General features: G+C 46.1%; 1 protein-coding gene across 8 annotated transcripts in view; it reads left to right on the top strand.

The window, feature by feature from the left end:
- SETD4 (SET domain containing 4) overlaps nucleotides 1–19,535 on the top strand; it is a 30,234-nt gene extending 10,699 nt beyond the window's left edge. For 7 of the 8 annotated variants that reach the window (XM_033232417.1, XM_033232418.1, XM_033232414.1 and 4 more), the window contains 8 exons: nucleotides 883–971; nucleotides 3,565–3,994; nucleotides 5,636–5,810; nucleotides 7,693–7,774; nucleotides 8,954–9,034; nucleotides 15,529–15,652; nucleotides 17,841–18,007; nucleotides 18,131–19,535. In XM_033232417.1, the coding sequence (XP_033088308.1) occupies nucleotides 883–971; nucleotides 3,565–3,994; nucleotides 5,636–5,810; nucleotides 7,693–7,774; nucleotides 8,954–9,034; nucleotides 15,529–15,652; nucleotides 17,841–17,975 (1,116 nt within the window). In that variant the 3' untranslated portion in view covers nucleotides 17,976–18,007; nucleotides 18,131–19,535. Of the gene's footprint in view, nucleotides 1–548; nucleotides 779–882; nucleotides 972–3,564; nucleotides 3,995–5,635; nucleotides 5,811–7,692; nucleotides 7,775–8,953; nucleotides 9,035–15,528; nucleotides 15,653–17,840; nucleotides 18,008–18,130 lie in introns of those variants that run through there. The other variant, XM_033232420.1, reaches the window with a different exon arrangement.
- The last annotated feature ends 635 nt before the right edge of the window (nucleotides 19,536–20,170 follow it).

Raw genomic sequence — 20,170 nt, 5'->3', positions numbered from 1 at the left:
ACCCAGGCTTTCTTGGGCAGAGGTCCCTGCGGCCTTCCGCAGTGCATTGTGCCCCTGGTTAATAGAGAATGGAGAATGGCGATGACTCTTACCAAGCATACTGCCTGCAAACATTCTGTTAACAAGGCACATCCTGCACAGCCTTAAATCCCTTAAACCTTGATTCAATACAGCACATGTTTCTGTGAGCACAGGGTTGGGGCCAAAGTTACAGATTAACAGCATCTCAAAGCAGAAAGATTTTTCTTTGTACAGATCAAAATGGAGTTTCTTATGTCTTCCTTTTTCTACATAGACACAGTAACAGTCTGATCTCTCTTTCTTTTCCCCACAGTTTCTGTTTGTTTGCTATTGGTAGCACTATTTCCTGGCATAAGAAAGTGAAGAAACAGGTGAAACCCTGTCTCTACTAAAAATACAAAAATTAGCTGGGCATGATGGCAGGCACCTATAGTCCCAACTGCTCAGGAGGCTGAGGCAGGAGAATCGCTTGAACCTGGGAGGTGGAGGTTGCAGTGAGCTGAGATCGCGCCATTGCATTCTAGCCTGGGAGACAAGAGCAAAACTCCATCTCAAAGAAAAAAAAATAAAAGCCAAGAAACAGTATAATTTGAATTGTCAACATGTTTCCACCACTCATTCTGGTGAAGGGTTGACTGCCTGTCAACGCTTTCATTTTTGTTGGGGTTGTGGGACCTGGCATTGGAGCAGCCTTATGTGCGTCTGCTGACTCGCAGAGTTGGGAGCGACTCCATTGGTGGCTTTTGGTTGAGTTATGGTGGGTTCTTGGTAGGTGACTGTGGGATCAAAGACTTTCAGACTCATACTCCTGGGTCCTTCCCAAAGCACAGGCATCCTCAACTTTGCTTTCCTTTTGGCCAGGAGGGACAGATGATTATTTCGTTGCCTGAGAGTTGCCTGCTCACCACGGACACAGTGATTCAAAGCTACTTAGGGGCATACATTACTAAGTAAGTGACCACACACATGCTTACCTGGTGCAAGCACTTCTCCTTAGTCTGTCATTGGCGAATATGTCCCTTGAGACAATTCATTCATACCCAGTCCCTTTTAGAGCAGATAAATACCTGAAATGATGTGAAAAGTTTACTCTGTTCTAGAAAGTTTGTCCTCCCTCTTCCCCTTCCTCCCCCCTCCCCTCCCCCCTCCCTCCCTCCCTCCCTCCCTCCCTCCCTCCTTCCTTCCTTCCTTCCTTCCTTCCTTCCTTCCTTTTCTCTCTCTGTCTGTCTGTCTTGAGACGGAGTCTCACCTGTTGCCCAGGCTGGAGTGCAGTGGTGTGATCTTGGCTCATTGCAACCACTGCCTCCTGGGTTCAAGCGATTCTCCTGCCTCAACCTCCCAAGTAGCTGGGATTACAAGGGCCCGCCACCATGCCTGGCTAATTTTTTTTTTTTTTTTGTATTTTTAGTAGAGTTAGGGTTTCACCATCTTGTCCAGGCTGGTCTTGAACTCCTGACCTCGTGATCCTCCCGCCTCGGCCTCCCAAAGTGCTGGGATTACAGGTGTGAGCCACTGTGCCCAGCCAGAAAGTTTGTTCTTAATTCACTGTAAATGGCATTTTTAAGGTTTTTAATAGGCTTCCTGGAGTATGGGTGTGATACCCCCATCTATCACTTACTAAGAAATAAAAATTAAATGCGATAATATATGTAAATCACAGCTGAGTGCTTTGGCTCTTAGTAGCCTGTTCTCTTCCATCATAGTAGCTCTTGACAAATGTAAGTTACTCTCTCTTATTTCTACCCTTATTGTACTTCAGTTTTTCTTGAACTTTGAAGAGCTGTTGACATTATGAAAGAATTAGTTTTATTTGAGTATAGAAGAGAGGAGGCTGATGTGGGAGAACTGTTTTCTGGCACACGTTCTGCTGGGCCTTTGTTTTGGGGCATCTCTGAAGACAGAGTGAGAGACCTGCAGTGGAAGGGATTTCTAAATTATGAGGGTTGAAAGAATATACCGTTTCTTTTTTTCTTTCCTTTTCTTTTTTTTTTGAGACAGGGTCTTACTGTGTCGCCTAGGCTGGAGTGCAGTGGCGATCTTAGCTCCCTGCAACCTCCACCTTCTGGGTTTAAGCAATTCTCATGCCTCAGCCTCCCAAGTAGCTGGGATTACAGGCATGCTCCACCGTGCCTAATTTTTGCATTTTTGTTAAAGATAGGGTTTCACCATGTTGACCAGGCTGGTCTCAAACTCCTGGCCTCAAGTGATTCACCCACCTCGGCCTCCCAAAGTACTGGGATATAGGCAAAGGGCCACTGTGCCTGGCATATACTGTTTCTTAACCGTTAAGTTTCTGGACTTTCTTCCCCCGGCATGTTTTTGGAAGAAGGTGAATAGGTCTTTTAGGCCTGTGTAGAGGCAAGGATGCTGTCATTATAAACATTTTCTGAATCATTCTGAAATTTTGAGTAGAATGTGTGGCAGTATAGGAATCTGGACCTTGAAGGATTGATGAAAACTTTCTCTAAATACCTTCGGGCAACATGAGATCTTTTTATTGGCAATTGTGTAAAACAAAAATACTATGATACATAATTTGTAATAGAGCAGGTAAACTTAGGAATAAAAGCGTTAGAACTGCACAAGTGTATATGAGCATATTCCATTTTGGTTAAGGTTGGTGCCTTCCAACAGAGCTTTCAGCAATGACAGATGTTTTTTCTGCATTGTCTGGTATGGTGGCCATTAGCTCTGAATGGCTATTGCGCACTTAAAACATAGCTTATCTCACTGAGGGATTGAATTTTTTTTTTTTTTTTTTTTGAGACGGAGTCTCGCTCTGTGGCCCAGGCTGGAGTGCAGTGGCCGGATCTCAGCTCACTGCAAGCTCTGCCTCCTGGGTTTACACCATTCTCCTGCCTCAGCCTCCTGAGTAGCTGGGACTACAGGCGCCCGTCACCACGCCCGGCTGGTTTTTTGTATTTTTTAGTAGAGACGGGGTTTCACTGTGTTAGCCAGGATGGTCTCGATCTCCTGACCTCGTGATCCGCCCGTCTCGGCCTCCCAAAGTGCTGGGATTACAGGCTTGAGCCACCGCGCCCGGCCGGGATTGAATTTTAAATGTTATTTAATTCTAAATAATTAAGGGTTAAATTTAAATAGCTCTGCATACCCAGTGATTACTATATCGGATGGTGCAGGTCTCAGTTCTTTCCACCATTTTTTCCCCACCGTATTTTATATCTTTATTTAGGTGAGACAAATGGAGTTAGGTCAAAAGCTTTGTAACTGGAGAACCAAGTTGGAAGCAAAGAGGTGTTTTTGCAACGAGGAATCTCTTGCAAACAAACCTGGAACTTCGCCTAGTGAGTCAGTTTTTCTGACATGTAAGTATGGTTCTTTCAGAGCACTGGCACTGGGGCTGTGCTCTCCCGGAAAGGAAGAGCCTTAAGGAAGGAAGGAAGGAACTCTTTTGATTCTGTTAAGTAAACTGAGCGTGTTGACAGTTTGAACACACTCCCTCTGGCAGCAAAACAAACTGCTTGGCTTATTTCATATTTTGAATCAAAGTAATTCCTTTAAACCGGCTTTTAATTTTCAAAGGTGGAAGCCTCCTCCGTCTCCTCTGCTGGCGCTGTGTACCTTTTTAGTTTCGGAAAAGCATGCTGGGGACCGATCTCTTTGGAAGCCTTACCTGGAGATTTTACCCAAGGCCTATACCTGCCCTGTTTGTTTGGAGCCGGAAGTGGTGAACCTTCTTCCCAAATCTTTAAAAGCAAAGGCTGAAGAGCAGAGAGCCCATGTGCAGGAGTTCTTTGCTTCCTCCAGAGACTTTTTCTCTTCTCTGCAGCCTCTGTTTGTGGAGGCTGTTGACAGCATCTTCAGCTACAGTGCCCTGCTGTGGGCTTGGTGCACCGTCAACACCAGAGCCGTGTACCTGAGGCCCAGGCAGCGGGAATGCCTTTCTGCAGAGCCGGACACCTGTGCGCTCGCTCCATACCTGGACCTGCTGAATCATAGCCCACATGTCCAGGTGAGAAGCTGACAAGGGAGCAGCTATTCTATTTGGATAGGAAGGCTTCCACTGCCCAGAACCTGTGACTGTAGATGGTGAGTGACACCACAGGGAGAGGCGTCGGCAGCTTCAGGTGACCCTGTCGCGATGGCCTGTCGTCAGGAGGCTCCTGTTGTTCTTCCAGACCCCACTGTCCCTCTTGCAGTGCTTGCCTCTGCCCATTTTCTCCACTTTGCTCTTCAGGCCTGCAGAACCTCGTGTTGCATCCCCTGTCCGGTCTTTCCCAGCAGGCTGTGGTGCAGAGCCGTCTTTCCTTCTCCCTCATTCCTCCTTCCAGACCAGGACTGAAGCCCAGCCTGCTTTCCTGCCCTGTTGCTTTTAAACTTGGTGTTATAGCTGTCACAGCATTTCTCTTTGCTCTGATCGCTGACTGACTTGCTCTTTTTCCCACTGAGCTCTGAAATCTTTGAGAATGGGGTCTTTGTCTTGTTCCTCTTTGTCACCCCGGTGCTCATGGCAGGGCCTGGCACATAGTAGGTGTTCAGTAAATGTTTATTGAATGGATGGGTATTTGTGGGGAAAGGGTTCTGGGAAATAATGAAAGAAACCCGATTTGAGAGGTGGTCACAGATCGCATCCTCCCGAGCCTTTTCCCCAGGTGGCTCATTTGGGAAACAAGTGTTATTTGCAGGGCATGCAGGGGTAGAGGCCTGGCTTGGAGAGCAGGAGAATGTCCATCAGTCAACTCACCTGTAACGCTTTTGGGGTGTGTTGTGGAGGGACATGGCTGGGATCCGTGTCCTGGCTGTCACCTTTACATGACATTCTACTGTGAGAAGAGCAGTCATGCCTTGTGAGCCCATGTGCTAAACTCATGTGCTCTCCACGTGAGATCAGAGCTTAGGGAGGTGCCCACTCTGCTTTCTTAGCCTAGGAACAAGGGCTGTCTGCTTGTTACTTTTGTAGAAAGAAGTATCTTTAACAATCAGGAGCAAAGGAGCCTGGGATTAGATGAGTGTTTCTGTGGTTGATGTTGATGAAATAGTATCAGGGGTGTGTAGTGGGATAGGATGCTAGACATGGGGACTCCGTCAGTCCCCAGTGCAGTGATTTATTCTTATTGGGACTTTTGGTGCATTTATGTGCCACACCAATGATTTTATAGTCTACTGTAGGAAGACCACACCACAAACTACAGCCTGTGGGCATGTGGCCCAAAAGCCCTGAGCTAAGAGTGGTTTTTACAGTTTGAAAGGATTGTAAAAATACAACTTGTGACAGAGACCACATAGGGCTGGCAAAGCTGAACATGTTTACTCTCTAGCTTTTTACAGATAAAGTTTATTGGCACCACCATGTCCTCCTTCCCTGGGCTATGAGTGGACGTGACCAGTAAACTGCCGATGATCTCATCTGTGCTGTGTCAGGTGATGTGGTATGGCCATCCCCAGTGCCCTAGGGCAGGACTCCCTCCCTCATCAACAGGGTGAAGTCGAGGTGGATGAAACCGGAAGTGGCATGTTCCCTATGCGTAGTTACATTTATTGATGGGTGTTTGAAAGCTGCACCTGACTCACATTAATGTTACATAATAACTTAATCAGTTTTGTAGTTTTACACCTTACTTTAAAAAAAACCTTTAACAGTTTTTCTTTCTAGGTAAAAGCAGCATTTAATGAAGAAACTCACTCTTATGAAATTAGAACGACTTCACGTTGGAGAAAGCATGAAGAGGTATTCATCTGTTACGGCCCTCACGATAATCAGCGGCTGTTCCTGGAATATGGATTTGTTTCCGTCCGTAATCCTCATGCTTGTGTTTATGTCTCAAGAGGTGGGAATCAACTTTGTTCTTAACATAAACACTATATGATTTTTTTTCCCAGTTGGAGATGTGTATTTTCAGTTTTAATAAATATCAAAACCGTAAGACTGACATACACATCACTAACTTTCTTCTAGGTAGGCCTAGCCTTACTCTTACTGACTGTAATTTCAGTGTTGAAGTAAAAACAACAAAGCTCTGACTGATATTTAGGATAAGAAGAATTAAGAAGTTTTCATTGCATTGGGTCAAAATATAGAATAGAAGAAGAGGAAAACTGCTAAGGAAATAAATACAATATTAAAGAATGGAAATGTTTATACTGAGATGTCACTGGCACTAAAGACAATAGAATTAGAGAGCAATGCATAAAAAATATTTATTAAGCACCTACTGTGTGTAAGACACTGTGCTAATCACAGAGATAAATCTATAGTCTTGTTTCTGGAGGTTGATGCCATGATGACATTTGACTTCATGTATGTTCTTTTGTGATCTATTAACTAGCCATTATCATTGGTTTTATTATTTTTGAGTCAGAGTCGCACTCTGTTGCTCAGGCTGGAGTGCAGAGGCGTGATCTTTGCTCGTTGCAACCTCTGCCTCCCAGGTTCAGGCGATTCTTGTGCCCTAGCCTCCGGAGTAGTTGGGATTACAGGCATGCGCTACCACGCCTGGCTACTTTTTGTAATTTTAGTAGAGATGGGGTTTCACCATGTTGGTTAGGGTGGTCTTGAACTCCTGGCCTCAAGTGATCTACCTGTCTCAGCCTCCCAAAGTGCTAGGATTATAGGAGTGAGCCACTGCACCTGGCCTGGTTTTCTTATTATTATTTTTAATTTTTGTTTTTTCATATGATAGAGACAAGCTTGTTATGTTGCCCAGGCTGTCTTCAACTCCTGGGCTCAAGAGATCCTCCTGCCTCAGCCTCCCAAAGTGTTGGTATTACAGGTGGGAGCCACCGTAGTTGGCCCGGTTTTATTATTTTAAAATAGTAAGTTAGCCATTACACTTAAAATGTGAAAATTCCAAATATAGTGTTAAAAAAGTACATAGAAGACTGATTTTTCCCTTTGTGAAACAGAGAAGCAGTTTTCTAGGCCATGAAAAAATGGCTTTATTAAATACATAATTTGATGCATTTTTAATATAGATTTGATTGGAAATAGAAACTTGGCCAAACTGTTACTACTCCATCTTATAAGGCAGAATAATAATGTGATTTCTCAAAATAAAAATAGAAAAGCAAAAACTGGGTCTTGCTGCTAGAAAACCAGCTTTGAGATTGGCTTCATGTTTTCGAAATCCTGATAAATTTAATATTGATGTCCATGAAGTATTCATTTGTTGAATAAATTAATTTGAGCAAAAATTATATTTTAGTTATATTTACATTTAAAAAATAAAATAGAAAAATCTCTCATTACCCTCCAAATAGCTTTGTTAGTTTGTGTGTATTTACTTTAAGTTTTTTGTAGTTGCAGTCACTAATATCCAGACTACTTTGAATTCTGGTCTGGAAAAAGCTCAGTATTGTAAACCTTTCCTCATGTTTTTGCAGGGCCTCTACTTTTGTTGACTGTAATTTTCCAACAGTCATGCTGATGTCCTAATGACCTGCTTGTTTTTGGTGGATTTACTTAGTGGGAGCAAGAGCTGAGGTTACGCGTGTTTAGTCCTCCAGCCTTGGAATTCTTATAGCCTTTCAGGGACTCAGTACTGATGCGACTGAATTGGACTCGGAAGAGTAGCCTTCCTTTGTGCGAATTAGGTGGAACTGTTTGTGCATGTCTGGGTTGCTAAGGGGAAAGGAGGTGAGTTGAGAAGGGAAGGAAGACATACTTTTGTCCAAATTTATGCCCTAACAGTCTGATTTTTTTTTAAAATATAGAAATACTTGTTAAATATCTTCCATCAAGAGATAAACAGATGGACAAAAAGATTTCTATTCTAAAGGATCATGGCTATATAGAGTAAGTGTTTCTCTTTCCCTCTTAAAATTATTACTTTAGGAAATGTTCATGGAAAACCTGGGGTTAAATTTTCCATGGGGGTGACCCTGACACCTCCTGACCCTGTATCAGCTGACGGGTAGGTATTAAGCACTTACTGTGTGCAGTAAAACTGTGCTTGATGTTGTGGAGGACCTAAGGAGTAGAAGACACTTGAAAGAAACTTCTTTAGGGACATAAGGTACAAGCTAGAAATATTAAATTACGGTGTGGAAAGAGAGCTTGGATGTGTGGATGGGTGGCCCAGGATGAGTGTGTGTACCCTGTGGTCATGTGGAAGGGCCAGGCTGGCCCTCAGGAGAGCCCAGGCACCTGGCAACATGGTGCAGCCTCTTGGGGTAGGTGGGTAGCTAGGTGATTCCATGCCAAGTGGCTAAACGGGGTTCAAGGCTTTCCCTTTCAGATTTTCTTTTCTGGATGAAATTAAGTTTGAAATGATGATCCCGCCATGGTGTGAGAGCAGCCTGGCAGTGGTGGCTGCCATCTGTGGGATGCCCCGGCTAGTTCCAGTTATTAAGCGTTTCTCTTACTGGGAACTGCTGCGCATGGGCCCTGCCTCAGGCCCCTCATCCATGTTCAAGCTTCTTACTAAAATTATTGGAAAAGAGCTGTTTACTCTTAAAAAAAAATGGGGGAGAATTTTGTGTCACTTAGGCTTTCTTTTTAAGTATTTGCAGACTGATTTTCTCCTGTCCTTTGGCCAAGATTGCAGGTTACATGACATTTAGCAACCTCTTTATTTATTTATTTATTTTTTTGAGACGGAGTCTCGCTCTGTCACCCAGGCTGGAGTGCTGTGGCCGGATCTCAGTTCACTGCAAGCTCCGCCTCCCGGGTTCATGCCATTCTCCTGCCTCAGCCTCCCGAGTAGCTGGGACTACAGGCGCCGCCACCTCGCCCGGCTAGTTTTTTGTAGTTTTTTTAGTAGAGACGGGGTTTCACCGTGTTAGCCAGGATGGTCTTGATCTCCTGACCTCGTGATCCGCCCGTCTCGGCCTCCCAAAGTGCTGGGATTACAGGCTTGAGCCACCGCGCCCGGCCTACAACCCCTTTAAAATGTGTTTGACTCTTCAGTCATTTGCTGTGAGGTCATGAAATACTGAAATGACGGATTTGTCATTATTTGTTTTTCTGCTTCAGAAATTTGACGTTCGGATGGGATGGACCATCTTGGAGGCTACTCACAGCCCTTAAGTTGTTATGTCTGGAAGCTGAAAAATTGTAAGTTTCACATGTGTTGGTCTTAAGCTGTAGCAACAGGCTGGATATAACTTTGGAGCATTTGTTTGTTTTTTGGCTTGCATTCAGATACCCAACCAGGGAGGAAAAAGGAATGTCCTACATTGAAGTTGCTTTTTTGTTATGTAACTTGCCCATGTAGTGAATGTTTCATTTCTAAGTTTTAACTGTTTTGAAATTGTGGTTTTAGAATCATAATCAGAATACATAGTTCTGATAATTTTTTTGTTTCTACTCATATTTTCCTCCTGGTGACCTGAAATCCTTTAAAAAGTGTGGTCATTGGCACTTTCAGAGGAAAGTCTGAGCATACGTAGGTTTTGCCCAGGACAAGTAGAGCTCGAGCTCCTAATGTCGGTCCTGCCCTGGGGCAGATCCAGAAGCCTGGCTGAAGAGCTGGACTTTTCCATGGGGGAGGCAGGTCAGGGAGCCCCCGGTGTGGGTGTGCACCCTGGCCAGGCTCCCTCATGTTCCTGCCTGCTGTCAGTCCTGCTCCCTGCAGCCACCTGTCGGCATATCCAGCTGTGCTGTACTCAGTGCCGGGGCAGCTTCGGCTTGAGTCCCTGGCAGGGAGAGCAGCCTTCAACCTTCTGCTGCTAGATATCCAGGGAGAGCCTCTTGAAGATGGTGCAGGCTGTCCTTGAGCGGTTGGGAGGACTGCCTGAGATGAGGCACGGTGCCTGGGGGCAGTCGGTGCCCCTTCCGTGACGCCGATTCTTGTGGATGAGATGATGTTGCTTCCTTCTTTTTCTCTAGGAACTTTTGGAGTAAAAATTCTCCCTGGTCTCAACACCAAACATAGTTTTTGTTTTTATTCTTAGCAAATGGAGTGTTTTTATCTTACAGATACTATGAATTCTTTAACTGATGTTTCCTTCTTTTTCTTGTTCGCTGGAAAACTGAGAGGCAAATCTGAGGTCCATCCAAACGTACCTAATGTTGGGGCGTGCAGTTTCACACTGGCCCCTTCCTGCTGTGTCTTGTCTTTTCTCCCCTCTTCTTCCTTTGTCTTGTTTTCTGCCTTCATTCATCTTACATTTCGTGTGCATTCATGTAAGCTTCTTTAAATCCTTCTGGCGACAAGGTATGAGTCCTTTTTGGACACTTCAGCCTAAAATTAAATACAACTGGCTGTTTCCCACAGGTCTTCCTTAGGCCTCTTTTCTTCCATTGGAGTTACTGCTTACTGAGTGGGTGGTGGAGAAAACGTGTGGGCTCTGGCTGATGCGTATTTGCAGTTCTTTCTGCCTCTCATTAGCTCTGTCACTTAGGGTGGGTGCTTCAACTTTCCTGAGTGAGCCGTGGCATGGGGATAATCGTGCTTTCTTTGCTAGGTAACTCTGAAGATTAAATTAGATAATGGTTATTCATGAACACCATGCCTGACACACAGTCATTTCCTTTCTCTTTCCTTAGAACTCATTTCACCTGTCATCTCTGAAGCCGAAGCCTTCTGAGACTATTCTGGGCCGTGTCTTGCCAGCTGTTCTGAATTCTAATGGGCTCCTGTTTACTTCCACAGCAGCCATCTTTCCTCCCCTTTGAAGGCCACTTCCACTTCCAGATTCTCGGTGTTCAGAATCCGGTCCTCCATCCTCTTTCTCCCGGTAGTTCTTTCTGGTGTCTGGGTCTGGCGCTGCCACCTCTGCTCCACATCCTGCTGTGGCTCCCTTGCATCTGCCACAGCAGACCTGCCAGAGTGGGCCCTGCCTGCTGACTGAGCCCCATTTCCTGCGAGCCTTGGTAGTAGAGCATTGGAGCTTGCTGTAGATTCTGACTTGTTTTTTCTAAGACCACCAGAGCGGGCGCAAAGGAACCAGCGACTAGGCAAGGGTAGGAGCAAAACTGCAAGTTTATTTTGGTCACCTAGCTTCAGGGGAAGAAGGTGGGTAAGGAGAGGTCTGTTGGCCTCCGGCAACTGAGGCCCACAGAGTTCTCCATGCTGCCCTCGGACGGAGTTCCGGCAGTCCCGACCGCAGTGGGGAAGCTGGGAAGTCCGCGCGTGGCACTGGTCCGCAGCGGCTTTTCTGGGAGTGGGAGGGCGATAGGCGGGGCACGGGCGTGTCCGGGGGCGTCCGCAGGTGCGACCAGGTAAATCTTGGTCTCTTCAGATTGACGTCACCTGGCGCATGCCCAGTTGGTCTGCACCTCCCCGGGCGTCGGCTGCATTTTCGCGCGCGCGGGAAAAGTTGGAGGGGGGGGGGGATGAAGAACCCGGAAGTGCACCATCTTGCCTCCGCTCATCCAAACAGTCCAACCTTTTATTGGTAATAGTGATAAAGGGGCGCCGTGGTCTGTCTGGCTACTTCCTGCTGTTAAGGGGCGTCGTTAAGGTCGGGGCCCATGGTTGGCATTTGGACGCACGGATGAAAAATAAAATAAGACACAGTATTAGTATAGGAACGAGGTATGGAAGCATTTGTCAGAATATGGGCAAAACCCAGAAGGAAGGTCCTGGCAAGGTTGGGGTGTTAAGGTTTTGTATCTCAGTTTTTTATTTTATTGAGGGTTTGAATGTTAGTGTCTACTAGGCCTGACTTGCTAACATAATAGCAGCACTCTTCTCCAAGGAAGAGACAAGTGCCTCCTTTTTCAGCTATAAGCAAGTCTAGGGCTCGCCTGTTTTGGGCAGCTACTTAGGCTATTGAGGTAGTTCGGCGCTGCAGGGAGGCCAGGCTTTCAGCTGATTCCAATAACTAGAGGGAGGACAACAGCCCGTTTTTTTTTTTTTTTTTTTTACGGGGGTGGCGTAGTGGCATGGAAAGTTGCTGGAAAAGCTCTGCTACTTCTGCCTGGCTGTATAAAGTTAGACTGAGGACCAAGGACACGGGGACATAGAGGGATCAGTTAATGGCTGTATGGTTAAGAGTTTTAGAGAGAGATCAGTTGCACGAGATATAGCCTTCAATGGGGGCTGTGTGGCCTCCATTGGGTGCCTGAGTATGATTACCTCAGGATGAATTTGGAGTTGAATAACGGAAAGGAAAGATTGGGCAGTTTGGATGAGAATAGCCTTCAATGGGGGCTGTGTGGCCTCCATTGGGTGCCTGAGCATGATTACCTCAGGATGAATTTGGAGTTGAATAACGGAAAGAAGGATTGGGCAGTTTGGACGAGAAATAGCCTTCAATGGGGGCTGTGTGGCCTCCATTGGGTGCCTGAGCATGATTACCTCAGGATGAATTTGGAGTTGAATAACGGAAAGGAAAGATTGGGCAGTTTGGATGAGAAATAGCCTTCAATGGGGGCTGCGTGGCCTCCATTGGGTGCCTGAGCATGATTACCTCAGGATGAATTGGAGTTGAATAACGGAAAGGAAGGATTGGGCAGTTTGGACGAGAATAGCCTTCAAGGGGGCTGCGTGGCCTCCATTGGGTGCCTGAGCATGATTACCTCAGGATGAATTTGGAGTTGAATAACGGAAAGGAAGGATTGGGCAGTTTGGATGAGAAATAGCCTTCAATGGGGGCTGCGTGGCCTCCATTGGGTGCCTGAGCATGATTACCTCAGGATGAATTTGGAGTTGAATAACGGAAAGGAAGGATTGGGCAGTTTGGATTTCTGGTATAGTGGCGCCTGGAGTGTAAGTAAATTGTGGGATGTTTGACCAGTTGTGTTGAAGGCCATGGGCAGGGGCTGCCACTAGGTGGGGGCCTTCTAAAGCCTCACAGAGGAAGCAGTGGGAGAGATTGGTTATATTCACAGTGTAGGTTAAGTCTAGCCTTTGGCAGATAAGTGCGAGCCATGAGAAAGGGGTCTCTATTGTGTGGAGAGAAGTTTGATAGCCTTAAGGAAGGCAACTGGCAGAGCTATGTACTACTGAGTGTGTTCGGCTGTCTTGTGGCCAAGTTTCAGTGATGAGAAAAAAATTGCCATACAGTAGGCGGACTAGCAAAGGTCTGAGTGAATGAGTGAAACAGCAATATAAGTATAAAATGAGACTTCATTTTCTGTGTAGTCACGGAGTGTCCCTTGCCACTGGAGATGTTCAATGAAGGTTAGGAGATGGGAGAACCACTGCTCTGGACTATTGTCTGGAGGTAGATCTGGGTCTGGGGTTATGTATTGAAAGTCTGATAGGTTTATGTAGAAGATGGTGAGAAAGCGAGCTAAGCGCCAGGGTCAGGGAGCATGAACTAGTTAAGAAAGTTTTGTAAGTTTGAGGCGAGTGGGGGAAAGTTGAACTGATGTCCACTGATTGTTCCCGGTGGGGGCCCTCTTTAGCTGGGAGATATGAATCCAATGCGTGTGTCCTAGGAGTTTTGCGGCTGTATGTGTAGACAGGAGGACAATGTATGGGCCTTTCCACCTGGGCTGTAAGTCTTTGGCTTGGATATCTTTTATGTATACTTGGTCTCCAGGACTGAGGGAGAGATGTGGGTTGTAGGCGTCTGTTGGAGGAGGGTGTGCTAACTCAGCGTGTTGTCTTAGGAGTTGTCTGAGAAGAGTGAGATATGGGAGGTAGTTCGCCAAAGGGGCTGGCAGGGAAGGTATTTGTTGGAGGGTTAGGGGCCGTCCGTAGACTAATTCGAATGGACTGAGACCTGTTGGGCTTCGAGGTGCTGCCCGCAGCTGGGTCAGGGCTAAGGGAAGGAGAGTTACCCACGACTGCCGGGTTTCGATTGAGAGTTTGGTGAGCTGCTGTTTGATGAGTCCGTTAGCCTTTTCTACTTACCAGAAGACTGGGGCCTATAAGGGATGTGGAGTTTCCAGGTGATGTGTAGGAGGGCTGCCACCTGTTGGACTACCTTAGAGATGAAGTGCACAGGCTCCTCCTATGTCGCCCCCACCCCCCACCTTCCCTATTTCTGTACACCCTCAAGTGTGGGACACTTCCACCCGGTCATAGCTGCCCACCACCCACCAGTTCTCGTCAAGCTCAAAGATCCCACTCGTTTCCCAAACCGCCCCCAATTCTCTCTCTCTCCGACACATCTACAAGGTTTAAAGCCAATTATCACGCGACTACTTAGCCAACATATTCTTGTCCGCACACATTCCCCCTGTAACACTCCAATACTTCCAGTTAAAAAGGCAGACGGAACGTATAGGTTAGTACAGGATCTTAGGCTAGTCAATGAAGCCACCCGTCCCACGCACCCTGTAGTTCCCAACCCTTACACCCTTCTGTCCCATATCCCCACCAATTCTACTTATTTTACTGTGCTAGACCTTAAGGATGCTTTCTTTACTATACCCCTACACACAGACTGCCAGTTCCTTTTTGCTTTCACATGGGAGGACCCAGACACACATACCTCCACTCAACTGACGTGGACAGTCCTCCCACAAGGGTTCCGGGACAGCCCCCATTTCTTTGGTCAGGCCTTAGCGAAAGACCTTGCCTCTTGCCCTCTCACAAAGAGCAAAGTTCTGCAGTATGTAGATGATCTCCTAATCTGTAGCCCTACCAAACAAGACTCTCTTCTAGACACTGCAACTCTCCTCAACCATTTAGGCTCATTAGGTTATAGAGTATCTGAACACAAGGCCCAAATTTCTTGCCAAACCGTCATATACTTAGAATTGAAATCACCCCAACAACCCGGTCACTAACTACTGACCGCATGGCCCTAATACGTAACCTTCTTCCCCCTCAAGATGCAAAAGAAATTCAATCCTTCCTAGGTCTAATAGGTTTCTTCAGACATTGGATCCCCATTTTGGAATCCTAGCCAAACCTTTATACGCTGCAGTTAAAGAAACCCCACATGGGCCTTTGTCCAACCCCAAGTTAATCTCGACTCATTTCACCCGCTTAAAAGCTTGCCTTCTCTTACAACCCACATCTCTCCCTCAGTCCTGGAGACCAAGTATACATAAAAGATATCCAAGCCAAAGACTTACAGCCCAGGCCAACAGACCTCTCCTTACCCACCTTCTTCCCCTGAAGCTAGGTGACCAAAATAAACTTGCAGTTTTGCTCCTACCCTTGCCTAGTCGCTGGTTCCTTTGCGCCCGCTCTGGTGGTCTTAGAAAAAACAAGTCAGATTCCTCCTTCCAGACGCGGAACATTTGGCTTTGTGAATTGTGTCCCAGTTTGCTACTATTTTGGACAGACTGTCACTTGAAGAGAAGGAAAACTCCCACCTTTGCTCCTTAGTCCTCTGCCTTTCGGCTGTGGACTCACCCTCCTGCTCTGTCGCTGGCTTCGTTCCCATGGCCGGGGACAGGACTTCATTTACTTATGGGTCAGACACAGGTTTGTGATGATAATAACATTCAGTCCTTGCCTGCAGAGAGCACCCACCCCCTCGTGCTTTTTCTTCTCAGCTTCTCCTCCTCCTTTCTTATTACCTGGTCGGCTTCCACACAGGAGCTACAAGTGGCGTGGAGGTTTGGGGAGTCTGCTTATGGAATGAGTTGTATTATGCTCCTGGAGAAATAGGAGAAGGAGTTTATGTGTTGCATTGAAATAGAAAAGTCTGCTTTTTGAGAGCCTGCTAAAATTGTGTCATGGAACATTTTGATTCTAGTACATGCTGGAAAAAAGTACTTCTTGGGGAAGTAATTTCAGATACGAATGAGAAGACAAGTTTGGACATAGCCCAGAAAATATGCTATTATTTCATAGAAGAGACTAATGCTATGCTTCAAAAGGTATGTTTCTAGAATGTGACATCCTTAAAGAATTGTCTTGATTCAGCAGTTCCTTGTTTTGTACATGTTATTAGGGATAGTGCATTTCATAAGAGCATTGTTTAGTGCCTTAAATAAATAAATGTTGATGTAATTAACTCTATTTTTGTTTTCTTTGAGATGGAGTTTCACTCTTGTTGCCCAGGCTGGAGTGCAGTGGCACAATCTTGGCTCACTGCAACCTCCACCTCGCAGGTTCAAACGATTCTCCTGCCTCAGCCTCCTGGGTAGCTGGAATTATAGGTGCCCACCACCATGCCCAGCTAATGTTTATATTTTTAGTAGAGGTGGGGTTTCACCATGTTGGCCAGGCTGGTCTCGAACTCCTGACCTCAGGTGATCCACCCGCCTCAGCCTCCCAAAGTGCTGGGATTACAAGTGTGAACCACAGCACCTGGCCTGAACCACTGTGTCTGGCCTCCATTTTTGACTGTTAACATTGTACCTATGCTTTTTCTCTCAATTTTTTTTTATTTTTTCTTTTTCATTTATTTTAGTTTTGAGACAGAGTCTTGCTCTTGTCTCCCAGGCTGGAGTACAATGGCACAATCTTGGCTGACTGCAACCTCCATCTCCTGGGTTCAAGCGATTCTCCTGCCTCAGCCTCCTGGGTAGCTGGGATTACAGGCGCCCACCACCACGTCTGGCTAATTTTTGTATTTTTAGTAGAGACGGGGTTTCACCATGTTGGGCAGGCTGGTCTCGAACTCTTGACCTCAGGGGATCCACCCACCTCAGCCTCCCAAAGTGCTGGGATTACAGGCATGAGCCACCACACCTGGCCTCTTTATTTTTATTTTTATGTATTTTTTTTGAGATGGAGTCTCGCTCTGTTGCCCAGGCTGGAGTGCAATGGCTGGATGTCAGCTCACTGCAAGCTCCACCTCCCGGGTTTACGCTATTCTCCTGCCTCAGCCTCCCGAGTAGCTGGGACTACAGGCGCCGCCACCACGCCCGGCTAGTTTTTTGTATTTTTTTAGTAGAGAGGGATTTCACCCTGTTTGCCAGGATGGTCTCGATCTCCTGACCTCGTGATCCGCCCGTCTCGGCCTCCCAAAGTGCTGGCTTGAGCCACCGCACCCGGTCTTTATTTTTAATTGGTCAGTAAAAATTGTACATATTTATAGTGTACCACATGATGTTTTAAAATATGTATACATTGTAGATGGCTAAATGAAGCTATTTAACATATGCATGATCACATATACTTATTTTTTTGTGGTGAGAACACTTAAAATATACTCTTAGCAATTTTCAAGTACATAATATGTTGTTACTAACTAGTCACCACGATGTACAATAGATCTCTTAAACTAATCCTCTGTCCAGCTGAGATTTTGTGTCTTTTGATCAACATCTCCCTAATCCCCCTCCAACTCCTCAGCCTCTGGTGACCACAATTTGACTCTGCTTCTATGAGTTTGACGATTCTAGAGTCCACATATAGTGAGATCATGCAATATTTGTCATTCTGTGCTGGCTTATTGCCATGTGACAACGTGTCCTCCAGGTTCATCCATGTTGTCACAAATGACAAAATTTCCTTTTTTTTTTTTTATAAGGCTGAATGTACTTCACTGGGTATATATGCCATGTTTTCTTTCTTTCTTCATTTGTTGATGAATACTTAGGTTGATTCCATCTTTGCCTTTACCTTTTATTAAAAGGTAAAAAGTAAAAGTTACTGTATGACTTCAAGCATTTTTTCTTATTGATGTGTTTGTTGAGTAAATGTTTTAGTTAAATGAGAAATCAGCTCATTTGTATGCAAACATGCCTGGGATTTAAAGAGTGATTTTAATGAAGATAGAAGACATTATGGAAATGAAATAAGCCAGACACAAAAGGACAAATACTGTATGATTCCACTCTTGTGAGGATCCTAGAATAGGCAAGTTCATAGAGACAGAGCGTGGAGCAGAGGTAACTGGGGGTTTGGGGAAGAGGGGAATAGGGTTATTGATGAATGGTTATAGAGTTTGTGTTTGGGGTGATAGAAAACGTTGCGGAGCTGGAGAGTGGTGGTAGATCTATAACAGTGCGAATGTACTTCATGCTGCTGAACCGTACACTTAAAATTAGTTAAAAAGGTACATTCTATGATATATATATATAACTGAAATAACAATAATTAAAAAATATCTTTCAGGTGTCTCATAGGAAGGATGAAAAAGAGGCCCTAATAAACCAACTAACTTTGGTGGAATCCTTGTGGATGGAAGAGCTAAAGATTCTCAGGGCATCTGCCGAGACCCTGCACAGTTTGCAAACAGCTTTTACCTGATTTCACCAAAGTGTGTTTGGTCACCTCCTCTGGTGGGTGTTAGTCACATATTTTAGACTAAGGTTTGATGGACTAAATTTATATAGTTTAGAGTTGAGAGTGGCATCTGCTCAACAATGAGGAACTTCATCCTCTTCTTTTTGCTTTTCCTACAGAAACAGAAGTTAATTTGAAGAACGTCATGGTGGGCTGGGGCGGTGGCCGCCCCCAGGACATGCAGGATTTCTGCAGGGGGCAGCCCAGGTTCTGGGACGGTGAGGCTGTGAGCGAAGGTGGACAAGCTGTCTGGATAGCACGTCTATTGCTCTTCCGAATAAAGTGCTGAACTGTGAGGAGAGAGGCAGACTGCTAGGGAGCCAGGAGCCAGCTGCGTCTGTGTGTGGTCTGTCACCACAGGGCCTGCTTCTTATCTGACACAGCAGCTCTCAGAGTCTAGTGGTTGTGCTTTTAAGATGCTCTGATACCGTTGGGTTAAGGGGCAGGTTGGCGGTGGGTGGCTTTGGGCAGTGGGTGTGGGGAAGCATGAGGTAGTCCTGGGTTCCCACCAGGGTGGCCCAGCTGCCAGCCCTTCCCTGTGTGACTGCACTGAAGTGGGCGTTGAAGAGTCCCCTAGGGGACACAGGGCTTCCAGGAGGAGGGAATGTCCTCTAAGCATGCTCCTGGCCTCCCAAGGCGGCGCTTGTCTAATTATTCACTTGGGAAGAGTGACTGGCTTAGCCAGCGGCCGTTTCTGCTTTGTTCTGGCAGCTGTCCTGGGCAGGCCTTCCAACCTGGGGAGCTGGCCCCTCCGCGGTGGGCCTGTCTGCTTGATTCTGGGGTTCAGTGTAGGTCAGCTGATTGCAAACCACGGTGGTGGTTTGGCCTCTGTTCTTACTCTTGAGTTTTGATCCTGCTCAGACCCTGGGTGGGGAAAAGGGGATGCTTCCTGCACAGCTCTCAGCTGCCTGTGGCCTCGGGACTGCCTGCGTAAGTAACGCAGGGGCTGCTGGTCGTGTTCAGGCCCATGCCGGAGACGCTGCGTAGACAATGTTGCCCAGGGTCCTGTTTACCCTCCCAGGGTTCATTCTTCCCAAGAACTGAAATTCCTTTCTCGCTGGAGCCCAGCGAAACCAACTGAACGGGGCCTGCTGGCCTCAGAAGGCAGGCAGAGTTTAAAATAAAACTTTCTCATGATTTCTTGAACATCTTTCCCTGTTTGTATATACAGTTTGTGTTTATGTTTCAACAGTTGCAGTATATTTCTTTTTTTCAATATTCAGTATAATGCAGCGTATTTCATCATACGCTGTATGGAGAGTGGGCAGACTTATGTGGAGGGCCCGGTAGTAACCATTTGAAGCTTTCTGGACCTGTGGCCTTAGTCCCAGCAATTCTGCAGAGCAGCTGTCGGCAGCATGTCAACCACTTGCAAGGCTGGGCTCCCAGGAAACTATTGACAATGACAGGTGCTGTGCCAGAATTTCTTTCTCCTCTTCCCTGTGAATGCACCTAAATATGTTAATTCCTTTACATCTTTCAAAATGGACAGCCCCTTGAACATGAAAAACTTTGCAGACCCTACATGGTCATTGTGCTTTCCTCATCTAGTGATTAGAAAAAATGCACAATGGGTGGGTGCGGTGCTCACACCTGTAATCACTTTAAGGGGAGGCTGAGGTGGGAGGATCTCTTGAACCCAGGAGTCCAGGAACAGCGTGGGTGACATAATGAGCTTCCCCCACCCCCCCAACAAAACAATTTAAAAAATGAGCGGGCGGGTTGGCCCGTGCCTGTAGCCGCAGCTACTCGGGAGGGTGAGGCAAGAGGACAGCTTAGAGCCTGGAAGTTTGAGGTTGCAGTGAGCCAGGATCGTGCCACTGCACTCCAGTCTGGGCGACAGCTGAGTGAGACCCTGTCTTTCAAAATAATAATAAAAATTAAAAACAGTGACAAAAAGCAGCTACCCAGAAGCATTTACAGCTAAGAGTTCATCAGCACAGCAGATCTGCATTTATTTATAGCTGAGTAAGTTCATCTGCACAGATCTGCATTTAATTACAGCTGAGTAGTACTCCATCAGCACAGCAGATCTGCATTTATTTACAGCTGAGTAAGAGTTCATCAGCACAGATCTGCATTTATTTACAGCTGAGTAATACCCCATCAGCACAGCAGATCTGCATTTATTTACAGCTGACTAATACTCCATCAGCACA

The sequence above is a fragment of the Trachypithecus francoisi genome, unplaced genomic scaffold, assembly GCF_009764315.1.
Source record: "Trachypithecus francoisi isolate TF-2019V2 unplaced genomic scaffold, Tfra_2.0 Lachesis_group14, whole genome shotgun sequence".
Lineage (NCBI taxonomy): Eukaryota > Metazoa > Chordata > Mammalia > Primates > Cercopithecidae > Trachypithecus > Trachypithecus francoisi.
Note: the sequence above shows the minus strand (reverse complement) of the source record. Positions and strands in the feature narration are given on the sequence as shown.